Genomic DNA, 21,742 nt, shown 5'->3' with positions numbered 1-21,742 from the left:
TATACAATAGTCTCCTGACGTGGCTAGAACTCAGTTAAAAATTAGGTATATGGTGCATCAGACCAGGTGAAAGCAATGCTTATGACACTCAACTCTTCTATTTTTTAATGAAGATGAAGCTTCAGGTTCTACTCCTCCTGGTGGCAAAGACAGCTCTACAGATTAAATGGTGAAACATGCCAGTGACATTAGCGTCACACACCTAGATGCCATGTTTCACATCCTGTGACATTATAAATCCTGTCTCTTACCTCTTTTTTCCAAGTCTTGCCCTCACGGCAACCCAGTTACAACCAAGTGCCTGATCTAATTAAAGTCTCATCTAACTTAGCTTCTGTAGAGTTGCTCAAGCAAAGAGATCCAGCTACTTGTGGCTATCTTCACCAAGATTTCCCCCTGCTAGCTATCTTCTTCACCTTTCAGGTTTTGAAATTGAGATCTCTTTCATCTGAAGCCTTATGTTTTTACATTTTTTTGCTTAATGAAAAAAGCTAAATGCTGGACTGTTTCCAAAGCACAAAGAAAAATATATTTAATGCAAAAAGGTAAATGTATATAAAAAGACACTGATTGATGCGAGCCACGTAACCAAAATAAGGGGACACTCTCAAAACAAAAAGCAAAAACTTCTATTTACATTATATTACGAGAATAAATTTAATCAATCAAATATAACAACATCTTGGTTGGAATTTCAGGCAACCACCCAAAAGAGGGGCTTGTACAAGGGTGAGGCTAGAATTAAACATATTTTTGTATTTTAAACAGTAGTGGATATTGCCCTTGTTTTGCAAGATTCTCCAAAGATAAGACCCAAAAATAGATCCACTAGAAAGCTCACAACTCCCTCATGGGTTGTCACCTGCCTCTGCTGGACCACAGTGAAGAGAGAAACAAATTAAACCAGCAGAGGTCGATACTAGTTCCACTCTCCTAACTTTCCTACGCATAAAAGCGCCATCAGTTTGTGAGACAGCTGCACACATTTCTCTAATCTGAAAGGCTTGATTTTCATTAGCTGCAACACGGTTCATAGTGCAAAAAGCCAAATCCAGGTTTTGCTCACTGAAGAATCCTGCAAGTTCACAGAACGAGAGCTTCCCCTGGGGCTTAAGATACAGACAGTTCTAAAATGAAAGTGATTTAAATGAACTTCTCCATTGCCCCCACTCGCAAGTATAAAATCTGGCAGATTGAAAGCCAATTCCCATTTGCTTTAACAGGAAAATGAATCTGGTTTTGTAAAGCATCAGATTGACGGACTCCCGTGTCAAAAGGAAAGTGATTTTTCAGGCTGCTAGAACCATACTTGGAAGGAGAAACGTACTAGTCTCCAACACTGGGAAGCCACCCTGAAAGAATGTGAAAAACACAGGGAAGATCAACCAAAAAATGCACAGAGACAAGATGCTCTTTTCTGCACTATGGCTATTCTTGCCCCTCTTGGCAGCTGCATGCTCTTTCAGCAACAGGGCTACTTCAAGCAGATTGCTACGAAAATACTTTGTTCAAAAACCTTCTGACAGATCAACACAGCAGGCTTCACATATTCGTAAGACTTGGCGTAAGCTATTCCAGCCAAAAGCAATGGTGACTACTAATGAGCACCTTAGCTGTCACAGTACATATAACATTTAAAGAGGATCTGCTCTAACTGTACTAGAGGGGCCACTGATAGTGTGAAAAAAGGAATAATTTTAAGGGAATTAAATGAATATATACATAAAAGACTGCCAAAAACCAAACTTAGCAGCCTATTTACATTGGGAGAACCAGCATCCAATGCAGTCTACAGTTGATTTTATAAGCTGAAAATACTTCTCTATGTCACTCAATATAAAAAGCTACTGGGCCAAGTGAAGCAAACAGCTTTTCAATCAATTTATTCCTGGATTTCCTAGAACGCTAATAGAATAGACATTTGAAACATGGTTTCCCCCTTATTAACATTGGAGGATCTCAGTTTTTACGATGATTTTCTTAGATCAGCAGCTTCGAAGGCAACACCAAACCCAGAAGTTAAATTTTTAAGATGCCTTCATAAAGTACAGTGAGCCTAACACAGCTGAACTCCCAGCTATAATAATTATACAAGGTAGTGTGAATTGAGTCAGTCCAGATCCTGCCTTGTTACTTACAGCCCATTTTTTCTTTATGCTGAAGGCAAGAGAGCTGTAGGTCTTGTATATGGACGTCTTTAAGTCTAGGACAACACATCTTACGCACACAACACAGATAGCAGCAAGGTTTTTTAGTTTGTTTTTTTTTGGAAAGCAAAAAGGTGCTTCAGAGCTCTGTGGGAGACGAGCAAGGATCAGAACTCCTCGTGGACATTACGAGCATAGTCCATCAGCTTGCTGCCAGTGAAGTACTCGCTGTATTTCAGGATTTCATCCAGCTCCAAGTGATGGTTCTGGTTCTCATCAGCCACTGCTATCATTTGCTTGGCTTCATTTAGGGCATTGTATTCATTCATAGGATCCATGTATTCCTGTAAAAGGTAAGAAAGATCATCATTTCCCACCACTGGGGCCATCACTTGTTTCCAAGCCATATTTCAGGACTCATGCCTCCCCCCAAAGGTCTTAGGGACAAAGGATACCATACACCCCAAAATGACTAACTGGTGCAAAGCCAATAAATGCACCTTTCTGCCTGGTTAACACCTTTCATTTCAAAGACCTTTCTACTACTACCCGTCTCCCTCCCCCCTGAGGTTCCTTCATGAGGAGTAACCGCAGCCAGTATGTCAACAATTTGATGAAAAAGTTAGAGTTCTCCTACAATGCCAAATGTGAAAGAGCTCAGGAAGAGCTAAAAATCAAGCAGAGAAGGATCCCATACCAGAGTAGTAATAGATTTGGCCCATCAAAGCTAGATAACATTGGAGATCTTGCCTATTGGCATTTTCCTTTCCTTAGGCAAATTATACTGGCAAGGTAGGATCCCTTTGACCATATGACCTTCAACTTTTTGAATTCGTGTTACTTTGAGCTCATCAAGTCTCATGAATGAGCAAAATGTTCTACTATAGTGATACCAAGATGCCATGGATTTCTCTCTTAAAATGTCAGCTTAGCAGATTTTTTTTTTTTTTTTTAAACACAGTAACTAGAAAAAGATCCAAATTAAAACAACTCTCAAAATGACTTATTTGGAAACAAAGAAGAAAAAAACCCCAACGAACGTGATCACCTGGTTAGATAAAATTACTAAGAATGCTCCAGTTTCAGTACTGAATTGGTAAAATTACACACATATTAACATGATAAAACTTTTGGCCTTGAACCCTAAAACTGAAAACAACATGAAGAAGAGCAAAAGATAAAGATTTGAACTGTAAGGCTTCAGATCTTTTGTATGGTTTTTGGTCCAGGATCTGTCAGACCCGCATTACAAAACCTATACAGCTCTACATAGCTGCAGCAAGGCTACATGCCTTTACCTACAACTGCAGCAGATCTCAAGCTAAAAACTGACAGTACAAGGATGAAAGGTTTTACATATTTTAGGTGCTTCAAGGAGGATTTCACTTTTGCAGGAGGCAGGTGTGGATTCCACAGCATAATGCGCCACGTCATACATATGAGATGCAGACCCAGGGTCTCAATAATGTGCACTCAAAGCTCTACAGAACTCTTCATACAGCCAGGGGTATCAACTGTAGTGTCCAAGTGGTAACAGGGTTTAGGCACCAATATGAACTGAGCAATCATCTAGGCATGTTCTCCACAGTTAGCCAGATTCCTCTTTCCATTGTACAGGAGGTTTTATTTAATTATCCCTGTATAACTTACCTACATCATAACGTTCTCCGACTCAATCCAGTTTCTCTAATAAGATTTTGGCCCATCTATTTATGCATCCACCTCCAATTTCTATTATTCTGATTTTTGATTTCATAAGCATGAACTTTTTTGTTTTCTGGCAACTGCTTACTCCTTTATTAAACCCAAAGATAAAAACATCCACTTGCTTCCTGGAATTTTGTTCTTTTTATTGCTCAAAGATCTTGCTGCCTTTCCCCTCACATGGCAAATTTTCACCATTAAGACTCTGGAGGCAGCAAGAACAGATTTCAATTATGACTCCCTCATATTACTTAGGACAGATCGCTGTCCCATATGAGTCATCTCCAATTCTCCTGCATCTAACAATCTAGTCTTTTCGCAACTGAGATCTTTGACTGCACAACATGCAGTGAGTGCTTTTGTGCAATGGCACACCAATTTGGAAACTTACAAATAAATTAAAAACTAGAGTATATGCGCGTTCTTTTTTTTAAGCTTTAATGTGAATACACAGGTTCTTAATTGAATCATTCTTCCTATCTGAAAATGAGTAATCTCCCAAAAATCTGTACCCCTACTACAGTCTGTGGCTTGCTTTCATGTACTACAAATTAAGAAAACAACCTATTTAGGGCACTATACATAAAAGGGAAAAAAAATGCTAAATTGGGAACACATTTTCCCCCTACATTACTCTAGTGCTCTCATGGTTCCTAGGTATATTATGTGCCAAAACATCCAATAACTGCACCTTTGCCATCATCTGAGGATGGGAGTGTTTTTTGACTCTGTGTTCTTTGGAATGGTGTCTGTCACTGTATTTGGAAAACCTCAAGTGATTTTAAGAACATAATGAACATGAAGTGCCATACTGGGTTAGATCAATGGTCCATCTAGTCCAGTAGCTGTCTTTGACAATGGCATGAGCAGATGCTTTACAGGGAGAGTAGTGAGCTGGGTATGTCTAAAGCAATTTATCTTATGTTCATTACTCTTCCTGGCATCCACAATCATTGGTTCAGAGATGCCAGAAAATACATCCGACTGTTCTGTGTAGTAGTCTATTAATACATCCATCATGCATTTTTCTCAACACGAAAAATGATGAAGTTAGAGACACCTACCTCCAGCTCTTCCATTGTGACGATGCCGTCATGATTGGAATCAATAACCTCCTCAAATTCTTTCTTTCGGTCTCTCACCCAGTCATCATCAATATCCTGGGCTTGCTGGTTCTCCACTGTACCAACAGGCAAGGAAATGAACTCGGAAAGAGTAAGTTTCTTATCACCATCTTGATCTGCAATACAAGCCAAACCAATAGAATGATGAGCACTTAACTCACAAGTGACCACTGAGAAACAAGACACAACTTATTCCTAGAACTCAAAGCTTTCAGTAGTACTAAAACCACAGTTTCCAATCTTCCCAGCTATAAGAAAGGCAATTATTAAATGTGTTACCTGAACTAGGTTTAATATACATTTACATATTTAATGTTAGGTTGCTTACAATTAAAAAAAACAAGAAAATATACCCCTCCCAAACAAACATGCAACCAATTAAGGAGCTTCCTAGCTAAGCCAGAGCTTATAAGGCATTTATACACATACTGCGGGGGGTTGGAGGGTATGGTGAGGTGGGGTGCTTTAATCAGAATGGCTCTGAGACCCACTCTAAATAAAGCGCTCACAGCATCTCGTATATCAGCATCCCCACACTTAAAAATGGCAGCAGGGGTGCTTTACCTAAAGCTTATCAAACTAGCTTGAGTTAAAGTGACCCTGCTGCCATTTTTAAGTGCAGGGTGCTGATATGCATGCTGTAATTATATTGCATCACAGCAGCCTTGCTGTTCATGTATGGGTGCCCTTAGTTTCCAGTTTAAACCCAACTTCGTAGGTGCAACCAGTTCTTGGGCTCCTGCTTATTACAGCTAGGAGTTATCCAGGTCATCTCTGATCTAAATTGGAACATGAGACAAGTGAATCGTGCACTATTTGTACTATGTCTCACCTATAGACAGAGACCAAAAGTAACCAGTTTCTTTTAAAAATGAAACTAGTTATGTTATAAAACTGACATGCCTCAGTGATCAGACAAAACTCTGGACTATTTCATTATTAAAAAACTTATTTTTTGCCTAGAAAAAACCCACCACGCAATTCACTAAGTCATATCTAAGCACACCCGCTAGAGAGCTTTGCACACCAGTCAGTCTGACTACAGAATGGACAAAACTTGTTGCCTCCACTTCACCTTGCACTTTAAAAGGATGAGTTCCTTTTAAAAGTTGGGAAGTTTGGGATTTATGAATGCTGAGCACGTGCTTCCAGTTCTCATGAGCGTCTATATAGTTCCCTTGTGCAGGTATACTTAGCACAGACAGCTCTGCAGTACAAACTATGTTAGCAGCAGTACTTTTGCAGTCTTCACAGTGTGCATTTGTGAATGGATTGCAGGTTTATACTGTAAAACTCGGCATTTCTGAAGAACTCGCATTTATTTGAAATTTACTTTAGTGGGTGCTTTTCTGAATGGCATAGAAGTTGGATTTCTTCTTGAACATGTAACTCAGCAAAATGAGACCTCCTGGTGATTGCTGCATTCCTACTCTTATGAATTTATTACCCTTAAATAAATGATGTAGGGAAGCTAACATGTGGTAACTGCTTCCTTATCAGTATAGGAAATCCTCTTTTTTTTTTTTAAATAACGTTTTTGGATCATGCCATGTTCATCAGAGGAAACCTACAGAGATTTCTAGGTGTATTTCACAAAACTTAACACAAGCCCATTTTACCGCATTTCTCATGTGTGCGTGCGTGCACACATTTCTATCAAATTAAAAAAAAAACCTTTGACCCTTCTAATTAACATGGTGACAGAGGAAATTTAAATGTATAAAGCAGATGGGACAGCAGTCCAATAATGGTTATTGCAATTTATATTCTGTATATTTGATATAGCTTGTGAATGAGATAAAGGTTAAAGCATAATTGTTTTAAACAGAATGGTAAAGAAACATTGCTCAATGCTTGATATATGTATCCTGTATAAACCAGAAGCACCTATCACATCTACAAAAAATATTCAAGACCCTAGATAAAAACTGTAGTTCTTTTTAGGGCAATGCAAAGGTTCAGGTGGTGATTCAATTCAGAGGAGATTCGGCCCGATTCGGTGGCCAAATCTCCGAATTGAATCGGGACCAATTTAAAGGTCCAAACAGATTCAAAGCTCTCCAAATCTTCAGAAAAGATTCATGCAGAGCCCCCCATGCAGTGTGGGGCAGTGGGGAATCACCCCCCCACCCAGAAGCACCCACTGAGTCAGGGCTTTTTTCCTCCCCCAAGTGCCAGAAGCTGGGGCAGGTGGGGCAGCCACTGCCAGGCTGGGAAGGATGGGCATGGCCAAGTTGGAGATTCGGCCACAGCCAAATCTCCAAATCAGATTCGGCTAAATTGAATCGGGACAGTGATTCAAAAATCACCCAATCAAATCACTGTCCTCTGAATTTGTACCTGAAGCGAATTCCAGCTGCTTTGCACAGGCCAAGTTCTTTTTTATTTATTTATTTTTCAATGAAAAATGCAGAGGTAACACTGCTGAACTCCCGTCACTAGTTTTAAGAAGTGATAATTTTGCAGCAACATGTTGAATTCTTAGAAATCCAGATAATTACGTTAGTATAAGTGAATCAAAATTCAGCGCAAACCCCTAGTAAGTAGTGCCTGGAAAGTACAAACGTGGTGCTATTGCGTCTCACTTCTGTATCATAAAACACTGAGAAAACCCATCAAGCTGATCTATACTGAAATATAACTGGTTGAGTAACCTTGGGGAAAAAAGCAGGTGTACCCAACTAACGTTATAATAGGGTTTGGTCTGGCCTGTATGAAGTGAGGTAAAACCTGTTGTGACATCCTTACAGCACACAATTTTCTTGTAATGGCCAGCGGTCAGATCATTCACCAGGAATGTAAGGAAGAGGAACGCTACTGGCACAAATGCATGGACCTGATAGCAGATTACAACTCTGAATGAACAGTTTGGTCCTTTTCACATACTCGGGACCAAATCATATTCAGACTTGTTTCAGGACACCACCAGGATGGAACAGTTCCAGTAAGTTTTGTAGGGAAGACATTTCCAAACTGTACAGGATTTAAACTCACATACCAAGATCACGGATGATTTCTTTGACCATAAACTTCAGCATCCCTCTGCTGTGCTCAGGATGAAGAAAGGACAAAAACTCTCCTTCATTCAGCAACAGATCAGCAGGGGGGTTGTCAGCTTGGTACCAACGATCTTTCAGGTTATCTAGAACTTCTTGTGCTAGAAATTAAAGACAATGTTTGTAATAATCAACTCTGTACAGAAAAATACCCCAAACCTGAATACTGTATTGCCTACCTAATAGGGGTTCCCGCCCCCCCTTTTTGGATATTTAAATATTTTTTGTTGGGGACAGCAGAGGGAGCGAGAGAGAATGATGGAGAAAATTAGCCTGAGTTGTAAACTGAAATCTGGCTTGGTTACATCATCAAAATGGGATATTTTGGAGTGAAATGCCCAGTTTAACCCCATATCCTTCTGGTTTCACATATCCCCAACTTGCAATTACATAGGCTATGAAAATAGCTATTTATTCACGACACATTAGTATAGTAAGCAGATCATTTAATTCAATAAAATATAATTATTCTATTTAAACTACAGCCAAAGAGCCATAACATTTTTTTTAACAATTGGTCAGACTATAGTTTTACATTTCTACTGAAAGGGTATCTTTAGCATCATAATGTCCCCTAGTACCATTTTTATAACTAGCTCAGAAAAGACAAAAGAGATGGCCACCTTTTCCTTGACCATCTCTCACCAAGATTTCTGTGCTACATTAACTATTAAGTATTTCAGAATGTCTACCCAGTCAACTGGTTTGGGTCAGATGCAAAGAAAATGAAGCTGCTGGCACCCCTATGTTATCTTAGCTTGTGTATGACTATTTTAAAGGCAGACAACAAGAAAGAATCATAGAAAATGAGAGTTGGAAGGGACCTCAGGAGGTCACGTGTAGTCCAACCCCCTGTGCAAAGCAGGACCAGCCCCAGATAGATCATCCCAGCCAAGGCTTTGTCAAGCTTAAAAACTTCCAAGGATGGAGAGTCCTCCACCTCTCTGGGTAACCGGTTCCAGTACTTTACTACCCATCTCATGAGAAAGTGTTTCCTAATATCCAACCTAAACTTCCCTTGCCGCAGCTTGAGCCCGTTGCTCCTTGTTCTGTCATCTGCCACCACCAAGAACAGCCCAGCTCCATCCCCTTTGGGCCCTCCCTTCAAGGTAGTTGAAGGCTGCTATTCAACTCCCTCTCAGTCTCCTCTTCTGCAGACTAAATAAGCCCAGTTCACCCAGCCCCTCCTCTCAAGTCGTATCCCCCCAGACTGCTAACCATTTTCATTTCTCTCCGTTGGACTTGCTCCAATTTGTCCACATCCCTCCTGTAGTGGGGGGGGCCCAAAACTGGACACAGGGCTCTATGGTCTGACAGTACTGACTAGGGGTGTGTGAAGTGGGCTGTATTCAATTCAGATTCGGCCCAAATCAGGGAGAGTGATTCGATCTGTTGATTCAGATCACTGTCCCCGACTCAATTCAGCTGAATCTGATGATTCGATGCTGATTCAGAGAACTGGCTATTTGGCCACAGACACAGATTAAATGTTTTTTCTACGTAGCTCGAGGTACCAGCACAGCTCATGAACTCTGTGATGCAGGGGCAGATGGATCATCCCACAGGAGTGCCCCCCTCCCCCTGCCCCCCCATGTTCTCGGTGGCGAACCCAGAATTGGACTGGAACTACTTCTGGTCCACTTGCGGGTCTGCTGGGAAGTATGCTGGGGCCCCCCAGCGGCTTAGCTATCAGCTGCGGGGGGATCTGGGGTGCTCCCCCAGACCCACAAGGCACCAGTTGCCAAGCCAGGTGGGTGTGGGGGGGCCACCCTGCACATTCCCTGGAGGACCCGCAAGTGCTTCTGGTCCACTTCTGCGTCTGCTGTTGAGCGCACTGGGGACCCCCCATGCTTTTGTGGGACACCCCATGCATCCCAGCATCGCAGCGATCACAAGCCCCTGCTACCTAGAAGTATGCAGAAGAAAACACATCCTGTGTCTATGTCCAAATCGCCAAATCTCTCCAAATCGATTCGGAGGATTCAGCTTCAATTCAGAGAAATTAAAGGGTCCTTTGATTTGATTCGGATTCAGAGATTTGGCCACCGAATCAGGCCGAACCTCCACCAAACCGAATCAGGGACTGAAGCTTTGCACAGTCTTAGTGCTGACACAAAGGTTGCATGGAGTCTCTTTCCTCAGCAATCACAACCCCACTACTATCTTCCTCTGCATGCAATCATCTCTTTGACCTACCTTCCACCCTGTGTCTCAGACTCTCTTGTTATTACTGTTTCTTCAAAACTCTCTAGCCTCCACCCTGAGCACAGTACTCATCTCTTCCGTTTCAAGATGTTCTCCTTAATGGAGCCAGACCTCCCACTACTGTTCAGATACTATCTTCCCATGACTACTTCCCTTCCCCACAGCCACCAGATCTCTAGAAACTATTTCCAAATGAGTAGAAACTCAACTGATTTAAGCTGATTTGCTAGTCGATGCAAGGAAGCTAAAGTCAACAGTTCATCATGAAAGTTAGAGAGAATCAACACTGGGAAGGGGAAAAGAGGGAAATGGAGTGTTTCAAGAACATGTTACATTAAAACATAATGAAAAATAATTCCACCCACTATTAAAAGCCTTGGCATCTTCTATATTATCACATATCTCACTTAAAGCATTTTTAGTGAGTGCCCCATCATACATAAACTCCAGGACTGCAAAAAGGATAACTAATGGAAGACAATCTAATGGACACATATTCAGAGCCTATCTGCCTTAAAAATAAAGCTGATCAAAAATTTCTGAATAAGATTTTTCTTTCGTAGTTCTAAAAATGGCCTTTTTGGGAAGGAGTGGGAGTGGGAGTACTATTTTTGCACCTTGGAAATTCCCTCCCACCCCGCCAAAATGCAAATACTACCAAAAAGACTAGACAATGTTTTCATTTGTGAAACAGCAGAATTTTTAGTAAATGAAGAATGGACATACAATATATTTTTAAAAATACTTGTAAACATTTGGCTGCTGCACTCTTGAGCTGGGTTCATCACATGAGCTATACATCTCTGCAAACTGCTGGGCATATTAAAAAAAGAAATTAAGTTACTGGAGCATCATTCTTGCTGTAGATGTAAAACAAACTGTGTCTTAGTCCCTTTTATTCCCTCACTAGCTTCCTTCATGTCTCCAAAGGGCAGACCCTGGCAATCCAAAGCTCTGGGACTACCATCCAAGTGGGAATTTCTCTGTTTACTACCCCTACGGTTTGTGACCACAGGAGTTTAAACTGATACAATTAAACAACTTCATTAAATAAAGCACGACCTATTCAATCACCCAATGATACATGACAATTAAAGACCAGAATTAAAACCAGAGAAGCTTATATACGGGCTTTCCCTCACCTAAACCTTACTCTCTTCTTCCAAATTTTGGTAAGTTCTACATAGCCCAATTGCCTCCATTTGAGCTGGAAGCAGCAGACTGCACTGACGTTTTCTCTCCTTCGTCCCAAATATCCATCAGCGTCTCCTCCTCCCTCAGGCCAGCATCATAATCCTCGGTTCAGGACCAAACAAAAATAAAATTTGCTGGCCTGGCTGGAGCCCTGATAAACAGCTTCTCATTGCTTCTAGTAGGACCCCTGCTGTTTTTTTATATTGAAACTTATTTTTGCCACGGTTTTGTTTCCTGTTTGTTCTCCTCTCACTCCTCTAAGTCTGTGAGAGTATCAGACTAGTTAACCAAGGACCCATGATACTCATGAGACACACAAATCCCTTATTCTCTACCATCAGGGGCAGGCAATTATTTTGGGCAGAGGGCCACTTACTGAGTTTTGGCAAGTCATTGAGGGCCCCATGACAGGCAGCCAGGGGCAGATAAATATTCATTTTCTAAATTTTTTAGGGGCTCTGCAGGCTGGATAGAATGGCCTGGCGGGCCGCATTTTGCCCACCCTTGTTCTCCATGTTAATAAAAGAAAGTGGCGGGGAAGGAATGTAGAAACCCAATCTCTTCTTGCATGGGGATAACAATAGTAACATTAGATTCATGCTGCCTTCTGCTAATATCAGAGACACCAGAATGAAATTCAAATTGTATCATGGATGAAGGCTTTAAGGCTTCCAGTAGGAACTCCAGATACAGGCAAGTTTAAACAAACACATTTTTAGAAAAACTGTCTCCTTTTTACATTAACTGCAAGCTGCTACAATGCCGCAGTGATGAGAGTATACAAAAAGTGCACATCCAATAAATGTAACCACATGCTCACAGAGTTATATCGGAAGAAAAGAAAGAAACCACCTTACGCTTTGGTTCTTTTCATTGTATACATTACACATATAGCAGGAGCAGGGCTGTTTTCTTCCTTGGTACTTCTTTAAAATAAAATTAGTTCACTTGTACAGAATGTGTCAAGTCAAATTTTCTCAGGTTTATTTTGTGGCTATACTTCAAATTTCACCCCAAGAATCAAAAGCACTTCTTGATAAGAGGCCTGGGCCTTGCTAAACTTCCAGGGTCTCAGCAAGTAGAACAGCTAGAATTGCACTTAAAGGTTTAATTAAAAAAGGGGGGGAAAGTTATGGGAGAATGTTTCTTCCCCTGCTCTTCATACTAAAGCTTTTTGACCTGCAAAGAACCCTCCAATCCCCCAAAAAACTATATTCCCTCCTTTACTGAATAAGTCTGTCAGATTTGGGCCCAAAAATACTTTGAAAAACAGAAGATGTAAAGTAAGGCAGGCCTTTGAATGAAAATGCAGAGACAGCCTTAATTATAAATGCTACACAGTAAAGCACATTTAACTTTCAAAGAGTTTAAAACAAAAGTGTCCACTTTCCTTCTCTCAGTAGCTCAAGAGCTTTCAATGTTAGTTCTATGTTATACCAATTAAAAATCTGGCTGCTTTACATTGCCAAATCTTGCAAATTCTTGAGTTTTTGTTATAATCTTTCTAACAAGTGGAAATTTTTTGCTGGATGGAGATGTAAATTTAACCACATGCACACAGAGTTTATATCGGAACAAAAGAAACCACCTTACGCTATGGTTCCTTTCATTTTTTTTTTTTCACATCATGTCTGACAAGCAATTTTAAGTGAATTTTTCTTCTAAATTTGACTAACTGAAAAAACCCCATTACCTTACCACTTGTTTCCATACAAAATACACTACAGGTTTTATTTTAGACCTGCATCATAGAGCATGCAGGTTTGCAATACACCTAGACAATCCTAAACAGGAAATAACTTGAAAAAATATGTGCATAAAGTTTTCTCCTATTTGGAGCACTTAAGTGACACATGTTGAAAATCCTGCCTGTTGTGCAAAAAATTACCACCATACATTTAGAAAGAATTTGTCAGAACTCTGCAATGTTGTCAGATCACATTGAGAATTAGTTTCCATTCTTGGGACAGGAAGATCATTTTATCTGTTTGGGAACTTGTTTTAGTACACATTTGGAAGGTGTTAAAAATATTAAAAATAAAGGCAGGCCAAAAAAAGGGTCAGGAGTATGCATAGTCCCATTTCTGACAACAATTTCTCTTTCCCCAGCTAGGTGGTATCCAGGAGTTAGAACTTTTACAGCATTCACTGAAAAAAAAAAAAAAGAACAAAACCAGCCCATTTTCCTCTTGGGCATTCCTACCATCATTAGGGGCCTGCCCCAAGCCCTATGAAGTTAATGGAAGAACTTCCACTGATTTTAAGGAGATTAAAATCAGACCTAAGACCAATTAATCCTACATTAGCAGTAATGTTGGTTTATATTGCACAAATAATGCTGACTCAAACTATTCAAATGACTGTTGAATTGTGCCTCAGAGCTGCCCTTCTCCAATGCAGACCTGCATACCTAAAAGAAACTAGAAACATCCATTCACATATCACCAAACTACTGGAGGGAATCCCCAAGTCTTAGATGTCCCAATATAACCACTTGAATGCTGCAGGTCAGCGCCACACTGCATGTAACAATGCCTGAAAATAGTTGGGGCATTTGTACACATGCAAGTGCCACAGCGCTGGGCACTTTGAAAAGTACCTGGTGCCGTGTTGCTTGCAGTTGTATAAGTGGCAAAATGTGCATCAATGCACAGAAAATGGCAGTGGTCCACTTTTGAACTAACACACATACAAGCTGTTTTAGTTCAAAAGCGCGCCACAGCCCTTTTCTCCACGCTGACGTGTGTTTCACTACTTGTACATGGTGCTGCACCGCACAGTTGTGCATCAGCTCACGTGCAGAGCAAACTCGATTAATCTAGTCTGCTCCAACGTGTCGGATCTGTGGCGCAAAAATGTACATATATACACTTGAAGCCCTAGTCTTATCTGACTACTTACAAACCTCCAGAAAACCCTGATATTATACTTATTTACTGAAAGTGAAAATATTTCGGTATCAGAACAAAGTTAACAAAAACTAGCGTACTTTCATTTGCTTTAACAGGTGCTGTTTGGGTGATCAGTGCTTTGGACAGTCAAAGACTTAATTAAGGGCCTTCACCAGTCTTAAGGCACCAACCTTTTTTTTTGTTAACAAAAACCACCCACATTCCATCAGTGAGAGTACAAAAGCAATTCTGTATATTCTCAGAGTCAGGAAGTGGTACAGAATTAGTTTACATTTTCCCAAACAAGGCTTGGTTATGGTAGGTTGCTTAGGTCTTACAATGAACCATACACACAATTTCCTTATTCAGCAAATCTTAAAAACAGTTTATCTGATCAGCATTCCTGTAAACTGTAGTTAACCACATTGCCATAAACCGCGGCTGGGAAAACACCTGTACTGCATAAAATTCAAAGATCTATTTGCATTGTAGTTGCTTTTTTGACAAATGGAAAGCATAATGATGATAACCCAGTTTTCAGTGACTAATTCCTGCAAGGAAGAGCTAAGTCTTGATGTCTTATTCAGGTTAGCAGTGCATTCAAACACATACAGGACAGGAAAGGTAGCAATTACTACAGAATATCTATCTTTGGAAGAACAGGCCTGTTTCAACAGCAAGTTGCTAAAGTGATGCAAAAGGATGACTATTCTTATTAAGCTAGAATTCTTCTTTTCGCACCATATAGAAATGATGCAAAAATTTAAGGTAATTTAAAATGAACTAGTCTCTATTCTGTAGGTCTTAGCTCAGGCTTACAAGTGCCACAAGTAGCACGGGCAGCCTCTGTACTAGATCAGAGAAGGGACAAGCCAAAACAGCAGCAGATAAGGTAGGAAGCAAAAAGCAGAGCAGATCATGCAGAGGATGAGGATCAGAGTCAGACCCAGGGAGGGTACAGAGCTAAAGTCTGGCATGGCAGTGCTGATACTAGTTTCTACCACAGTATAGAGTGTGTGCACATCAACATGCTCGTATTTATACACACATGCACATATGTGCACATGCAAACAGCTTCCTCTGCCCCCCCGCAAGAACAATCTGTAGACTTTCCTTTGCTACAATTAAATAGTGTAACACAGAAACTAACAACACATGGAAAATATGCATTATCACATCACTGTAAGCACAGTGTACTGTTTAAGTATGCAGTTAAACCTACAGTACAAAACTTTCAAGCTCTTGATCAGAACTTCTGAAACCCTAGACTCATGGAGGCTAAAGTGAAAAAGAATAGGGGGTGGAAAAATCTGGACATGAGCTGTTCACCCTCCCCCTCAGCATCCACGCTCCCTCTCAGCAGCCACCCGGTAGCAGCCACTGTGAAAAAGACTTATTTGTTATATACAGTCACAGTGCTCCTAGGCCAGGGCGGGCAATTATGTTGGGTGGAGGGCTGCTTACCCCGTTTTGGCGAGCTGTCGAGGGCCACATGGGTAGCCCCACCCTCTAGTCACCAATGTCCCAGAGCCAGCACCGGAAGGGCCCAGAGCAGAGAGGGGGGAGCTGGCCCAGCTCCATAGAGCTCCTGCTGCCTGGGACCCTGTACCTCTGCCGCCCTGCTCTGGGCCCTGCTGGCACTGGGACACTGGTGCAGGCCCTGTGCTCCTGTGTCCCCCAGCACCATCGTACAGACTGGGGGCAGCACACAGCCCCAACCCCCTGCTCGCCAGCAGGGAAGGAGCTGGTGCAGAGTGCGGGGAAAAGCAGCCCCTCACCCGCTCTGTGGCCAGCGCTCCCTGCTGCAGCGGGCTGTCCTGAATAGGCACAGGCAGCCCCCCTGTGGGCTGTGAGCAGCTGCAGCGCAGGGTGCCACCCACGAGCCAGGCAAGGGGCTGCTTTTCCCCCCACACTCAGCACCAGCTTGTAACCCAGCCCCATGCCAGCTCCAGGCTCACCCGTCGGGGATGCATGGTGGCAGCAGCAGCTGTGGCCCCCTCCACTTGCCGCACCGGGCAGCGTTTTATTCTGTTGTCATTTTTTTCTAACATGCCAACAAAATACCACTAAGGTAGACTGTTCTACAGACTCTACAATGCTTTCCGAAAAGAATCTGTATAAGGTTATGAAATCTCAAAAGATCACATACCTTAAAAAGTTGTTTTAAGCAATGACTGCTTAAAAAGACACAAACCTGAGCTATGTAGGCCACGTGTAAATTAAGATGTAGAACTGAAGTACAGTAAAAGTTCCGCTATCCGGCAGCTTGCAAGTCGGCATGCTCTGTTAACTGGCACGCCAGCTTGTAAGGCAAAGTGAAACTGGAAGTGCCCACCATGGCACTTCTGGTTTCTCCGAGCCCACGCGGCGTGGGGCAAAGCAGCTTGCGCTGCCAAACCCCCACAGCCTGGGGGCATAACAGGATGCACAGGGTCCGCCTCCCTGTCCCACAGGTAAGGCAGTGATGCCATGGGAGGAGCAGCGATGCCAAAAAGGCAAGGACACTTGTTCAGGCTGCTCAATTAACCGGCATATTTTGTTATCCAGCATCCCCCATTCCCAGGGGATGCCAGATAACGGAGCTTTTACTGTAAATGAGAACTGTTCATAAAAAATAATGAAGTACTAATCATTAGTGCTTTGAAAAAGAATGCTTGAATGAAGATGCCAAGGTAGTGCAGAACTATTGGGATTTTGTTCTTTGATCCTATTTCTAATTTATAGGAGGGTGGTGAAGCACTGGAACAGGTTACCCAGGGAAGTGGTAGAATCTCCATCTTTGGGAGATTTTTAAGGCCCAGCTCAACAAAGCCCTGGCTGGGATGATCTAGTTGGGGATGGTCCTGCTTTGAGCTGGGGGTTGGATTAGATGTGACCTCCTTCCAACCCTCATCTTCTATGATTAGTCATGAAGATAAAAAATAAACAAAGGGAGGAATTCAGCTCCAAGATAATTTTTTTCATCTGGGTTTTGAGAGACTGATTAAGTTTTTTCATAAAATTAGACACACAAGTCTAAAAAGCCTGCTTAGTCTGATGCAACTGACACTTCCCAGGGGCTATAATTTCTGGAAAACCTTGGCCAAAAAACTAAAAGAGCTTAAAAGTTCAGCTACTATCCATGGCCAGGAACACAGTCATCTTGCCTGAGCTGACTGTTTAGGTATATGAATCCTACTTAAAACTATTTAGGATTCCCCAGCTACACATTCCCACAACCAGCTCCATAACAAGTTCAATCCAGTCACCATCTTCTGAACACACCTAAAATTGCTACTGTCTGGATCTGCCATTCACCACCTAACTCACCATGTTCTGCATTGCAAGCGCCATGTCATTAAGAAGTAGAGGGAACTGAGGCATCCAACTTTGGTTCATCAGTTCCCCTCCCAGAACAGGATTCCTGCTTTGTAGGCCCGGGGATGCTTAGCAGTACCTTTGCGAATCTTGCCCTTAGTCCATGACCGGAGACCCGCCAATGTTATACAACAGCCGCAGAGACCACAACATGATGCCTTCTAACATACAGTGCTCAATTCAGAGGTCAGCAAAGACTGGAGACCACCCCAACACACTTACCACACATTTTATCATTCAATTCCCCCACCAGAAAGTCACACAGGTAGCAGCAACTGACTATACTTACTTTCTTCATCAATTTTTAGCTCTTCGTTGTTTTTGATCTTCTCCGCAACTTCTTTTTCATTAAACCCCTTGCTTGCCAGAAACTTAATTTTATATTCATCCCAAGACACATGGCCTATAAAAGAGAGTTGCATCTCAGACAAGGAAAATATCGTAGCATCTTCAGAAACATTTAAAACAGCTTTTGGTATTGTTTCTTACTGTGCCACCTGCCAAAACCCTTTATGCTCCTGCATTTTATGAGAATTAATCTATTTCAACTTGCAACCCAATGACTGTACATTTTATCGTGGCTAAGCATCATCAACACTGTGCCTGCCAAGCATCTTCTGAGACTTCAGATTCCTTCCCCTAATGCTAAGGCCTAAAATATTCTTCTGGCTGCCTTTTGCAAGAGTCGCAATTCGACTATTGTATGTCAGAAGGAATTCATATGCATTTCCATAGGAGAATTGTGGCCACTTTTTTTTCATTGAGCTGGATTTCCTATGGGTTCAGTCTGACTCAATGGAAACTATTCTAAGCTTATCTTCTATTACAGATGGTAAATGTCCCACTACAAGCTGAACAAAGAGCAAATGGCCACATTTGTCTAGTTCGCAGAAATGCGTGTATTTACCCTATTTTTAGTGCGACTATTTAAAATGCTCTCTTTTGAGACATCAAACTCAAGAAAAACTCAACTCTCAGGCCTGGGCAACACCAGGGAAATTTTTAACACATGGTTAACACAACATTGTATGAGCAGACTTATGTCACCTATAGGTCCCCAAGTGACTGATACACAATGACACATCTATTTCAGAGTTTAATTTTAACGATACTGGTCAAGTGATACCAGTGATACAAAATAATTAGAAAAAGAAAAATCCCTAGCAGGTAGGCCCTAAAGTGAAGATTCTTCTACTGATTACCACAAGGCACAATACAAATGCAAGGATGAAACTGGACTCAGGATTTTGAAGGGACTAGGATGTGGTTTCTGACTAGATCTTCAGGACAACTACCAGATGGGCTTTCTAGCTGCTATAAACTTATGCCACAAACCAGCTAATTGTACAAGACAAAATAAACACTGTTCTCCTACCATCACCATCAGGGTCCACTGCTCTGAAGTGCATTTTGTTCTCTTCTACAGCTTCCTGAAAATGCTCTTCTGTCTTCTCCATGATCCAGCGCTGCATCTCTTTAGCGCTTATCTTTTTGTCCTTATTAATATCCACCCTGAAAAACAAAAGGAAACACCAGTTCATTTTCCAGGGGTAATTATCAATTCAAGCCATATTCCTTCATTGAATAACAAAATTAACAAAGTCGAAAAAGCAGAAATCAAAAGGTATGTTGGTTTTTACTGCTTATTGGATAGCCATCATACACCATTAGACTGAGCTATTAGTTGAAGAAGAATAAACACGTGAAAGACAGTTGCTTAGTAAATAAATTTGGCTAAAAGCAAGGTTTGAACAAGAAGCCAAACCAAGATAGGAATCACTTCAAGAATAAGCTCTCTTGATCTGAAAGATGGCTTGGATGGTTTGTTTCTTTCATTACTTAGAAGAGACATTATAGTATAAGCACACTGTTCCATGCTCCTCTGAAGAACAATTTTAACGCAACTGCCCAGTGAAATAAGGTACTTGCTGTTTTTCACTGAAAAGGTAGGTGGTCAATTAACACCCGCATGCTTTCTTAAAGAACACAGCTGTGCTTCTTTTATGTAAAAGTACTTGTGGTTTTTATACTCCAAAGCTTGTTAACCTTATTTCAGATCTCCTAAAGTTAAGGCTTGCAATATGATTGTTTCCAATTTTTCATTTGTCTACTGTTATAGGCTCATTGTTGCAGAGCTCCAAGGATTCCTTCCTAGACTTGTATTTCTTCTGTATTTACCTCCAATACATCTCAACCCTTGCCTCTTATTTAATGGCTCCATGCTTGAACCTTGCTTCCCACCCCCTTGCTCTCCCCTCCTCCCCCACCCTCCCAGTCTCTCAGTTTATTGATGAAATACCTCTCTAGGTATGCCCATATCTTATCAGAAACAAATTAAAGTAATTAAAAGAATGACAACTCAGGCTGAACCCCATTCTTGTACAGGCCTCCTGAAAGGTTTCTCAATTCTGTGTTGTAACCTTTAAAAAAAAAAAAAGTTTATTATTTTCATCCTTGATCTCTGAAAGGGGCCATTGTTTCCATTTCTTTTATTGTATGGCTGATGGCTAAAGTGACCTTGTCTAAATTAAAAACGACACCACGGTATCTGCTCCCTGTGCAACTTCCCAGTCACACCTGCTTTCCTTTTCTGGGACAAGAACAAGACGTTTCTCTGCTCCACTAGTGTTCAACTGCAGACACACAAGGTATATTTTATCCAGCCTCATGGACCAAACTGCCAAGTAGAGCAAAAACTGTATTAACCGGCATTTTATTAGCTGGAAAACTCCGAGGGATGCAGCAAAAGCGAAACGGGAAGTACCACTTCTGGGTTTCCCTGCCGCTGTGAGCAGAGTTCTTGCCACTTCTTTGGCCCACGGCCCAGGGCAAAGCAGCCTGCGCAGGGCTCCCTGTCCCCCAGCACACTGACGCTGGAGAGTGCACCAAATGGTGCACTTTTGATTAACCGGAATATTTGATTAACCGTTATGTCCCATTCCCAGGGATGCCGGATAACAGAGCTTTTACTGTACAAGTCAATTCTAAAAATCTGTTGTTGGAAATGACATACTGAACACTGAGAAGTTTGCTTGATTTGCAGATAAGCAGGCTGCAGTACCAACCATTAAAACAAAATTTACTATAACTATTATGTAGACAGAATAAGTAAGGAACACAGAAATGTCTTTTTTTCTTTCTCTCTCTTTTTTTTTTTTTAAAAGAGTTTAGAGTTTTTCATCTTTGTTCGGAGCCTAGGCATTGCTTAAGCATTTAACTAACCATAAGCATACATTTAGAACTAAAAAGACATTCTATTGACATTTAAAAGGCAAGAATCTATTTAAAGTATACCAAACCACTCCAATCTTGAAATTTTAAAGACAACACACAGACACACAGGCTTGACTGACTTTTTATCTTCCGGCATCACTATCTTAAGACTACTAAATTTTATCATTGAAACTAAGCTTATTAGTATGTTTTTTCTTACCTTTAAATGTCACCTAAATGTTAAGGAGTTTAAGTCTTAGAATAACCTAAACAGCTTTTTAAAGTGTTTATTGGTATTACAGCGTGTGACATTAAAGTATTTACACGTTACACTTTCACAAAGGAAATGCATTCAGCACTTCAGCAAGACAATGGTTCAAAATCTACAGCAAAACAATGGTTAAGTGTCTGACTTATATTATATCATGCTTATGCTGACAACAAGCCATATCTTGGTCCTGAATAAATTTTCTTTAAGACAATAGGGGAAATAGAAATGTAGTTCATCCTCAACTTAAAACATGACCCTGTCATGCATCACTAACAGGTCCAGACAGGTCTTGCCCCCCCTCGATGCGGCGCTGCTCAGGCCGCAGCTGGAGTCCCATGTCCAGTTCTGGGCGCCGCGCTTCAAGAGGGACGTGGGGAACCTGGAGAGGGCCCAGAGGAGGCCACTCGTATGGTCGGGGGCCTCCGTGGCTAGCCCTACAAGGAGAGGCTGAGGGACCTGAATCTCTTCAGTCTCTGCAACAGGAGACTGAGGGGGATCTTGTGGCTGCCTACAACCTTATCAGGGGCCAGCAGCAGGGACTCAGGGGAAGTTTGTTCACCAGGGCCCCCCTTGGAGTCGC

The 21,742-nt window shown here is 41.5% G+C and overlaps 1 protein-coding gene across 4 annotated transcripts in view; it reads right to left on the bottom strand.

Moving 5' to 3' along the window:
* Positions 1–534: 534 nt before the first annotated feature.
* The window catches only part of SDF4 (stromal cell derived factor 4), a 32,299-nt gene continuing 11,091 nt past the window's right edge, over positions 535–21,742 (bottom strand). For 3 of the 4 annotated variants that reach the window (XM_090024274.1, XM_090024275.1, XM_090024273.1), the window contains 5 exons: positions 19,054–19,190; positions 17,968–18,081; positions 7,974–8,132; positions 4,916–5,091; positions 535–2,491 (listed from right to left, as the gene is read on the bottom strand). In XM_090024274.1, the coding sequence (XP_089880400.1) occupies positions 2,315–2,491; positions 4,916–5,091; positions 7,974–8,132; positions 17,968–18,081; positions 19,054–19,190 (763 nt within the window). In that variant the 3' untranslated portion in view covers positions 535–2,314. The remainder of the gene's footprint in view (positions 2,492–4,915; positions 5,092–7,973; positions 8,133–17,967; positions 18,082–19,053; positions 19,191–21,742) is intronic. The other variant, XM_090024272.1, reaches the window with a different exon arrangement.

The sequence above is a fragment of the Crocodylus siamensis genome, chromosome 12 (genome assembly GCF_052110815.1).
Source record: "Crocodylus siamensis isolate JL-2025a chromosome 12, ASM5211081v1, whole genome shotgun sequence".
Taxonomy (NCBI): domain Eukaryota; kingdom Metazoa; phylum Chordata; order Crocodylia; family Crocodylidae; genus Crocodylus; species Crocodylus siamensis.
Note: the sequence above shows the minus strand (reverse complement) of the source record. Positions and strands in the feature narration are given on the sequence as shown.